The sequence below is a fragment of the Cydia amplana genome, chromosome 16 (genome assembly GCF_948474715.1).
Source record: "Cydia amplana chromosome 16, ilCydAmpl1.1, whole genome shotgun sequence".
Taxonomy (NCBI): domain Eukaryota; kingdom Metazoa; phylum Arthropoda; class Insecta; order Lepidoptera; family Tortricidae; genus Cydia; species Cydia amplana.
The window spans coordinates 14,059,866-14,069,560 of NC_086084.1; the positions used below are offsets into that span (position 1 = coordinate 14,059,866).

At 38.0% G+C, this 9,695-nt stretch overlaps 3 protein-coding genes across 4 annotated transcripts in view; 1 reads left to right on the forward strand and 2 right to left on the reverse strand.

Moving 5' to 3' along the window:
• LOC134655109 (focadhesin) overlaps nucleotides 1-1,282 on the reverse strand; it is a 31,045-nt gene extending 29,763 nt beyond the window's left edge. The window contains exons 1-2 of the mRNA XM_063510571.1: nucleotides 958-1,282; nucleotides 335-538 (exon numbers count right to left, since the gene is read on the reverse strand). Of these exons, the coding sequence (XP_063366641.1) occupies nucleotides 335-538; nucleotides 958-1,238 (485 nt within the window). The 5' untranslated portion in view covers nucleotides 1,239-1,282. The remainder of the gene's footprint in view (nucleotides 1-334; nucleotides 539-957) is intronic.
• The window catches only part of LOC134655105 (probable protein BRICK1-B), a 321,261-nt gene extending 317,874 nt beyond the window's left edge, over nucleotides 1-3,387 (forward strand). Inside the window, exons 2-4 of the mRNA XM_063510568.1 lie at nucleotides 1,571-1,734; nucleotides 2,351-2,433; nucleotides 3,263-3,387. Coding sequence (XP_063366638.1) covers nucleotides 1,614-1,734; nucleotides 2,351-2,433; nucleotides 3,263-3,289 — 231 coding nt within the window. The 5' untranslated portion in view covers nucleotides 1,571-1,613 and the 3' untranslated portion in view covers nucleotides 3,290-3,387. The remainder of the gene's footprint in view (nucleotides 1-1,570; nucleotides 1,735-2,350; nucleotides 2,434-3,262) is intronic.
• A 1,450-nt stretch (nucleotides 3,388-4,837) lies between these two features.
• LOC134655252 (3-ketoacyl-CoA thiolase, mitochondrial-like) lies at nucleotides 4,838-9,279 on the reverse strand. 2 transcript variants are annotated; one of them, XM_063510701.1, is made up of 8 exons: nucleotides 9,041-9,279; nucleotides 8,550-8,716; nucleotides 7,750-7,881; nucleotides 7,155-7,419; nucleotides 6,416-6,588; nucleotides 5,883-6,080; nucleotides 5,567-5,718; nucleotides 4,838-4,919 (listed from the first exon to the last, which is right to left on the reverse strand). In XM_063510701.1, exons 1-8 carry the CDS (start codon nucleotides 9,057-9,059, stop codon nucleotides 4,838-4,840), a joined length of 1,188 nt encoding a protein of 395 aa, XP_063366771.1. In that variant the 5' UTR covers nucleotides 9,060-9,279. The 2 variants fall into 2 exon arrangements, with proteins under 2 accessions (XP_063366771.1, XP_063366770.1); XM_063510700.1 differs by lacking the exon at nucleotides 9,041-9,279 and having other exon boundaries at nucleotides 8,550-8,875.
• Nucleotides 9,280-9,695: the final 416 nt, after the last annotated feature.

Here is a 9,695-nt window from a genome sequence, read left to right on the forward strand (position 1 = left end):
ATGCAAATGGATTACAAAGTACATACTAAGATAAGATACACTACTGTATGTATGAAATGGATTAACATAATTTTTAGTTACAGATTTTTTTTAACAGCTAGCTTTTTTTTGTTAGAGTATTGTAAAAAAATCCTGATATTCCAAAATATGCGATCTCAATAAAAGTATTATGAAGTGCTTTGTCCCGAGGAGGTAGAAAAAATTATTGGTATTAAAAAATAACTCTTTTTTTGTTGCTCGCAATGTGGTCAATGTGATTGCAAAATTAAGCTGAAGAAGAATTACAAAATTATTTCAATTGCCAGAGGTTTTATTTTTATTAAAAAATACTTACACATAATCCGGATGTGTACACAACGCATGCATCTGAGTGAGCACATCATCTTCTGCGTCCTTATTCTTTTCCATCACACTGATGAACGGGTGCTGCGGGGAGCGCAGGCTGAACTGGCAGCGGTATGGCTGTCCAGGCACCAGCCGGGAGCGGAGGTCCAGGATGAGGAGGCCAGCCATTGTGGAAATTATGGCTGAGTAGTTACTGAAATGCGTATAATATTGTCGACGCCACATGGTAAATTAAAAAAAAAAACTTTAAGGAGCTAAGCTTATTTAGCCAATCCTTGGTATTAAAACTTTCACAGTTTTCACACTCTTCTAGACATCTCTTTCTAAATCCACAATTATTGCTCTAAATTATCATATGGCCGTGATTGCAATCTAAAGTTTGTCAAAGGACTGTCTCATTTCAAATATAGACAGAGATAATCTTATCTTTGTTTTATACTAGTACTAGAACCCAAAAGAAAATGATGAGTATACTTTTTTTTGTTCCTATTTACTGATAAATTGGTTTGTCCAACTATACTATGCTATTGACTTGGATGGCTGACGAGACTACTGTCACAAACACATTCGAAGTAATATAAATTAAAAAAATATGTTCAAAAAAGTGCTCACTGTGCGCTCGGTAGTAAGGTTACTACAGTCGACATCGTGTGTGCTATTTCCAACACACCGAGCTCCACAAGAGCCAACAGCCCCTGACACGCCGTCAGGCTGACCAGGCTCTGCTTTGATGAACATTTCTCCCTCAAAAACTTTAGTTCTTCGTTCTCTAACACGAACTTTTGACGTTCCGCAGGTTTGTACTTGGATTTTATCGTACTGATCAACTTATCGATGGCGTTCACTATTAAAACACTGTTATTTGTGTTCAGCTTATATTCTATTTCATCCATGGTGAACGATTTATTTCTTTAATTAAGAACACGTGAAAATTGCAAAATAATTTGCCGTAATGATGAGTTTACCGGGGCCAACAGCATGCCAACAGCTGATGATGACATTGACAGCTTATTCCAGACACAAGGAATGGAATTAGGTTGTGGCGTACTTATCAAACGTTTAAACAAATGCTCAAATAGCTTAAAGAAACGTCAAACTTACGTCAGTTTCATTATAACCCTACAAAATTAAAAATTAATTTTAATCTTGGCTCTGTGAACCGATTTCAGATCAATACATTTTATTCGGTTAGTATATCCTTTTGGGTGTGTTGTATACTTTGTAGTCTCGCTAATATTTTGATAATAATTCCACTAAAATAAGGTAAAATGGCTACGCCACCACGGGAAACTATTCAGAAGCAAATTCAGCAAGACTGGGCGAACAGAGAATACATTGAAGTCATTACGGGGAGCATAAAAAAGATAACAGACTTCCTCAATTCCTTCGGTAAGTGAAAGGAACTAAACATACACCTATCTACCTAATTGTATTTAATTTTTATTGCAAATGTAAATGTACGGTCTATACCTAGGGTTGCCATACGTCCCGTATACACGGGACTGTCACCGTATTTAAGTATCACGTCCCGTATTTTTACTGGTCCCGTTTTTTGTCGACCGGTCTGGCCTAGTGGGTAGTGACCCTGCCTATGAAGAGTATGAAACCGCAGCAGAAACCAGATGCACCCCCCCCCCCCTCGGTGGCCCGCGCGAAATTTTCTGAGGCGCAATATGGCCCTAGACTACCACTGTCCCTTATCAGGGGACCATTTCTCGAACGATATTAGTCTAATATTATTAGTGTGTTGTCATGACAACCCATACGATTTGACAGTTCGTGGACTAATAATATTAGTATAATATACCGTATAAACCGTTCGAGAAATGGGCCCCAGTTCCGACTAATTATGGCAACCCCATCTATACCTATGGATCGATGCTGTCTGGATTAAATGTTTTTTTTTTAACTTAACCACAAAATTTCTTATTGATACAGCGAGATATTATTATATTATTCATATGAAGAGTTCTTTGCTTAACAATATCACTGTATTATTTTCCAGATATGTCTTGTAGATCACGTCTAGCTACGTTAAACGAGAAATTGACATCTTTGGAGAGGAAAATTGACTACTTGGAGGCCTGCGTAAGTTTATTTTAATATTTTGTTTAGCCAGTTATACTTTATTGCAGTTACTTTTCAATATAAAATAATCAGAATCCGTAATGTTTATTAGCAGTGCTCGGAATAGGTAGTGCCTATTTACCTAAACTTCAGATGAGGACCTAACTAAGAGTGGTTACAACCACCAAAAAATATTATTTATTAATATTGTTCGCGGGATTTCCCGGGATTCATAAGAGTACCTAATCGACATATAATCAGACTCGGCGTCAAATTATTAGTAAAATTCAATAGTTTAATTCAGAAAAATGCGTGTCGTGACATATAACGTACTGTGTAGAAAAATGATCAAAAATGTAATGTGTATGTGTGTAACGAGGTAATTGAAATAAAAACTGGTTATCATATGTTTCAAACATTTAATGTATACAAATTTGTACTAAATAAACAAATCAACGTAACCATTCAAACTATCGGCATTAAACAATTGCATTTAGTTAATAATTTGACCCCGAGTCTGAGTATATGTCGATTAGGTACTCTTATGAATCCCGGGAAATCCCGCGAACAATAATAATAAATAATATTTTTTGGTGGTTGTAACCACTCTTAGTAAGGTCCTCCTCTGAAGTTTAGGTAAATAGGCACTACCTATTCCGAGCACTGTTTATTAGTGAAATAACCTGTTATTGTGCTCCATAAAAAAAGGTCCTGGCATTATTTACAATAAGAATCAAAAAAAATCTTTACTTATTTATAACCCAAATGTTGAGTCACAAAAAAAAAATGATTTTTCCGGGATTAATAATTAAACAAAAAAAAGTTCAAATATAATATTATTTATTTGCAGGTCACAAAAGGGGAAACATTAACATAATATTACTTTAGGTATAATACTAGTGTAACGTAACTCATAACTAAATGTCACTGTGTAATATTTAGTATAAGATATGTAGCAACTCCAAATTAAATGTTACTTTTAAATCAATTTTGGATATTTCGAAAAAAACTTGTAAAATTGGTGACATATTTGTAATATTGAACTGTCATGCCTTGTGTAGCTGATTGATACATAGTTTTAGTTTTATATAAATATGTGCATAATTTACTTAATTCAACCATCAAAATATAAAAAAAATCATGTTAAAAATTACCTATAATTAACATTTACTTGATTTTACTAAATCTTAATTTATTATAACACTGTGACGAAAATATTATTAACATAAGAGTATTTAAAACTTGCATTTAACTTTGCAATTATATAAATGATTAATAAATTATGCAATTAATTAATACATTTTTGTATAGCACCTGATTCTTTCATTTCAAAGATTGTTCCTCAATCTAGAACAAACTTAATTATTTATTTATTTATTATAATTAGGTATATGGATTTTTTCTGATAATAAAGTCAATTTATTTAGATAGCAGGTACAGTCACTTGCAATAATATGTTACTCTTCAAAGGCCGCAAACATATGTGACACGCTATTAGGGCTCCACAAATAGGCTCATGTCAGATATTATTACGGCCTTCGTTGTGTACTTAACATATTATTGCAGGTGACTGTACAATACACACCCATTTTGTATGCTTTACATTATATACAACAGTATTATCATGAGTAATTTGCATTTTGCATATGTAGGCATGATTAGCTATGTGACCCCAAGATGCCGATACAGATAAAAGGTAAAGTCTACAAAACCGTTGTCAGACCAGCTATGACTTACGGGTCGGAATGTTGGACCATCAAAAAGACTCATGAACAACAATTGCACGTCAGCGAGATGAAGATGCTGAGATGGGCAGGCGGAGTAACTCGTCTCGACAAAGTCCGCAATGAGTATGTGCGAGGGTCGTTTAAAGTAGCTCCTATAGATGCCAAGGTGAAAGAAGGACGATTACGTTGGTACGGGCACGTAATGAGGCGTCAAGAAACTCATCCCATAAAACGGGTCCTCAACCTCCCAGAACAGCCGAAGGGAAAAGGCAGGCCACCTTCTACATGGTGGTCTAACGTGCAAAGAGAGATCCAGAAGCAGAACATTAACCCACAGACAACCCGAAATAGAATTCTTTGGCGCAAATGTACGGGAAGACCCGACCCCAGATAAACTGGGATAAGGTTAGGACAAAGAAAGAAGAAGTAGGCATGATTAGCTACTAATAATGTGGATGTTATTTGACATTAAGGGGTAATTTAGACTGCGGGATAATTTAAACTAATCAAAATATCTTCCATGTTTTACATTATTAACTAGAGTGCCATTATGACCAGATAGCGAAAAGGATGTGTTGTGTGTGACTCTAGTTAATAATGTAAAACATGGAAGATATTTCGATTAGTTTAAATTACCCCGCAGTCTAAATTGCACCTTACCAATCCATGCCTACAAGTCTACAACTTTTACATAGTATTTAAATGTGTTCAAACATAATGGCTACTCCCTGGCCACCTCCACAGCTAGAGGCTGCTATACTCCTTTTTGTTTTATTCTGGCTGCAAAGAAAAAAAATAACAGCTTCAAAAAGCAAGGTAGGTAAAAAAACCAGTGTATATCTTTTTCAGCGTCCTTTTTGATTTTTTATCAGTTGCTTTTCAGTGATGGAAAATATTGTGAGGCAACCGGAATAATCCTAATAACGTATGTAATTTCGCCTCTGTATTGAAAGGTTAGTTTGAAAATCAGGTGCCTGCGCGCATTCGAATACGTTGCAAAGCTGAGGTGACCCCAGGCTACCTTTGTAAGCCGTGGAAAAATGTTAAAACACCACTAGGTAGTTGATATATCATGATAATTTTGCTATTAGAGAAAAGTAAGATTGATAACTTTTATTTGAAGTGTGAGATATGCACATCTGCCAAATGCACCCAGAACGCTGGGCCAAATTAGCCACAGACTGGATCCCACAGGATGGATGTTAGAGCAGAGGAAGACCCAAACGGAGATGGCGGGACAACCTCGATACATTCTGTGTGGAGTGGCGGGAGTGTGCATTGGACAGAGCCAAGTGGCGGGAAAGAGGGGAGGCCTTTGCCCAGCAGTGGCAGTAGCAGTGGCAGTGGCAAAAGTTTGCATACTAATTTGTATTAGGGTGGTATTCCACTTGTCCAAGATCTTTGTCCAATGTGCATGTTTGTCTTACCTAATTAGGTGCGCCAAATGAACTGCCATGCGAGCGCCGGTCGCGGCAGGGGCATGGCCCACAGCCAAGGCGCCCCCGTGCCGATTCACTCTGCCTTCTATATGGAGCGCCCGGGCTGTGGCTAGCGTAGCAGTAGCGAAGGTTTCATTGATCTGTGGAAGACATAGACATATTCATTTATAGCTTTTGGTGTTCCATGAATTCTGAAGACGTTCTAAAAAATCTACAATCTTAAACTGTTGATCTAGCTGTGGCTGTAAGTTGGAGGTTTTGTGTTACAGCAATAGCTAGCTGGTGGTATTGTGTTCCAACCTACCTCAAACAAGTCCACGTCATCCACAGCCATCTCCGTAACCTCCAACAGTTTCCTAACAGCCGATACTGCCCCTAGCGCGTCCTTTGGGTCTGTCCCAACGCAGGCCCATCCAGCTACTATAGCTAGCGGCTGAAGGTTTTGCTCTTTCACGGCTTCCGAGCTCGCTAGGAGTAAGGCAGCAGCACCGTCGGCGGGACTCTGAAATTGTCAATTTAATGTTTTGGGTTATTAATCCTAGGCTTGGCTGATTGATACAGGGACATCAGGTTATCAGCATCATACCAGCCGAAAGACACTAAAATCACACGGGATATTGGTAGGCCTCCTTTAAGGACCTCGGCGATGAACGGTCAGGAGATGCCCTTCAAACAGTTCCCTGCGATTGGACGGGGGGCTCTTCAAGCCAATCAAAATACTGGCACTTGAGTTTTCCAAGACCATTAAAAACAGCATTTGCGGCTTTTATCCTTAAAGTTTGCCTTCTCCCTAGTTTGTATTAGACTAATATGAGTGAGCTAATTTTTTAAACTTACCGAGGAATTCCCTTCAGTGACAATCGAAAGTCCTGTAACAGGAGGCAGGCTACTAAGGTGGTCATCGGTGATGAAAGTCCGTGGGAGTTCGTCCTTCACCACCAGCACTTCCTTTTTCTTCATCCTGGCTTTTACGCTTACTACTTCGTCGTCGAACACTTTGTTTTCATAACCTGTGGAAATATCGGATGTATTAAGAAGATTAACCAAATTGAATTCTGAATTTCCGTTTATTCAGACCGTTTTCAATTTTTCGTCTATTACCCACAGAAGTGTTGGTCTGAGTCTATTACCTAACCATTTGACATTCCTTTCTAGTCATTCCATTTCGAATCGTAATTCTTAGTTATAGTAGAGATGCGTTTTTGTTTTAAGTATAATGGCAAGTATGTTTTTGCTACGACTAAAGGGTTATCTAATAAGAAGCATTCAAATAACGGATTGGCAGTTACTAGGGATTTGTAAAAAATATCCATCCCTATGGGTCGAAGTGAATCCGCAAGGGCTCCCGGAATTATAAAAGGCTGTTACAGGGATTCAGCCGCAGTGGGAAATTCAGTACTGATTGAGTCCCACTGTCCACAATGTTAGTAACTTACTAGGCAAGAAAATTCATCCTTAAGTGCTAGTTAACTGCTAGTAACACGTCGAAAGTCGTTTCACGTAAAAAACAAATAGCTTCAAATCAGCAGATTCAGGAGTCTAGAACCGCGCATAGACTATGCACATATATAATCACCTGCCTTCCATTTCAAATGGCTCTGTAGAGCAAACTCATCCGCCTCGTCCCTCGATACTCCACAGCTCTTTGCCACCTCTTCAGCCATCTGCTGCAGCGTCAACCCTAAATTTGAATCCAAGTACTGCTCCGTTATGTAATCTTCTAACTTATAAGATGCTCCCAAAGAAGTACCAAAGCGGATGTTGCGGGCTAAGAGAGGGAGAGAGGACATGTTCTCTGTCCCGCCTGTTAGGGATAATTTTGCTGAACCTGTTAAGATATCCTGAAAAAATCCAATTATGTTAATGAATTTGGAAAATACAGCATCAATTATTACAACATAATATGGTAGACCAAAAGTACCTCCAGTACAGTACTTCAAAGATCTGGAGATAGGGAACTGCCGGCCGACCACCGAGTGTATTATTAACGGACGAACGAGCGATGTCGTTAACTAAGACATGGCTGAGAAAAAATCCTATTTCCACCGAGGGTATTGTAATTTTCCCAGATGGTTGTGTGAACATAGTGTTCAATGTCACCTGAACAAGTAATCTTAAAGCAAAGTTGGTGATGTCGATGTCTTGTATGTTTACACAAGAAGAGAAATTACCAAAGCACTCGTAATAATAGCCTGAAGACCAGTCCCACATGCTTTGCTGACTCCCAAAGCTGGCTTGTGTATTGGCACTCCTGAATACAGGCCACAGTACCTGGCGGTCTTTCCGCCGTCGCATTGGCTCAACTGAAAACGAGAAAAGTTTAGAACAAGTCAAAGGGCTGGGGCGTGTTTACCAGCCAATGGGGTTGGCAACTGTCAAAGGTTTGCATAGATGGCGCCATCATAGCTTACCCCTTTTTCTATGAGATTTGGCTTAAAGGGCTGGCATCCAGGGCATTAAAAAACAAGAATTTGACACGATTCTAGGGATTGACAGGGCAAGCTATGGTGGCGCCATCTGCTAAATACTTCGACCGGCCAATCCCATTGTAGGCTACTATAATTATAGGCAAGTGTAGGACAGAAATGTTAGATTTTGCTTCTCTCGGCGCTTTTACAGTGACAGGGTTTGTTAGGCAAGTGCGCCATCTAGTGCTGATATTATGTCTTCAGATCTATCTATCCGGAAAAGTAAGGGTCTGTTAAGTCGATTATGACAGTCAGCTAATGTAAACTAAACGCGCCCTTAGTTTAGTTTAATTTTAATAATAAAATAAAAATATAACACTTTAAACTCTCGCGTTTTGTACACATATTTAATTACACAAACGGGTCTACCGCGATATAATTTCATTGTTTTTACCTTTAATTCCGACGTTTCAGCTGAGTTGCACCATCGCAACTCAGCAGCTGAGAGTGCTGAGTTGTATATCGCGGTAGACCCGTTTGTGTAATTAAAAAAAAATACTTACAAAATTAACGTTTCCAACGACAGTATTGTCGATGCCATTAGGATCGACATTGGCTGAAATAATCGCTGCCTTAGCCGCAGATGCGAAAATGTGTGAAGCTGGCATATCTCTAAAAGGCCCGCCATAACCACAAAATGGCGTTCTTTTCGCGCCAACTATGAATACACCTGTACGAATTAAAAGATTAATTAACGTAATACGATTTTGATTTACATAATGAACGTAAATGTTATTCAATAGGCTCATGTCTATTAATTCCATACAACATCCAACCAAGGACAAGTCCTCATACTGCCAAAAATGTACTTCTATAGAAAAAAGTTTAAAACAAAACACAATGGTAAGTAGTAAGTACTTAACGCAGATAATGTTCATAAATATACGTATTCACTACATTCGTAATAAATCAATGTAATTTAATTAAAGTTATGACATCCTAATCAGCCATAAAACAATAATAATTAAATCAATCGACTACGATAACAACATACCTTTACTTCTCAGCGCCATTTTGAATTTAGAACAAACTTATTTGCGGTCGCCCGTAGCTCTGCCTTCTTCGCTACACTTTGTAAATTGCTTATAATTACTGTAGTTCCAAATTTCGCCACCCGCAAATAAAAGATTGTAGCCAGTTCGTAAACAATGTTATCTGACTGGAAAACAACGGACGATCCGGGTGGGTAGCTACGGCGAAATGATTTCTTTTATCAGTACTTACTACTTACGCGATAAATGGCCTCATGAATATGAAATGTTTACACTTTTTATTTGCTTAGAATTAAATTTGGTTACTGTTACGCCAAATGAAGTAAGACTTAGGTAGTTACCTACTACCTAATACGTTAATAATGTTTTTATATTATATTAGGTAAGTATATTAATCTGTAGACGTCGTCTATTATTATAATTTTATCAATATCTGTTATTTAAGTAATCGTTTTAATTTTCACGAGAAATTGACCTGCATAAACTCACACTTGGGCTTGGTTATCAATTAATTTCATGGTTGCTACAAGGTCATTTCTATTTATCTTGTAAAGCTGTGACGTTAAAGTTAGGCCAAGATAACTCTACAGAGATTTTGATAGCATGCATATTAGACTGCAACTTGTGCAAGTGTTATTTATACCTACGTCATGATTT

What these genes read in the sequence shown, in the direction of transcription:
- LOC134655252 (XM_063510700.1), bottom strand. Translation starts at nt 8,810, where the DNA reads ATGGAATTAATAGACATGAGCCTATTGAATAACATTTACGTTCATTAT. An exon ending in TCACTGAAGGGAATTCCTCG is followed by an intron (nt 6,081 to 6,415) that starts GTAAGTTTAAAA and finishes TGACAATTTCAG; the next exon opens with AGTCCCGCCGACGGTGCTGC. An exon ending in ATGACGTGGACTTGTTTGAG is followed by an intron (nt 5,719 to 5,882) that starts GTAGGTTGGAAC and finishes TGTCTTCCACAG; the next exon opens with ATCAATGAAACCTTCGCTAC.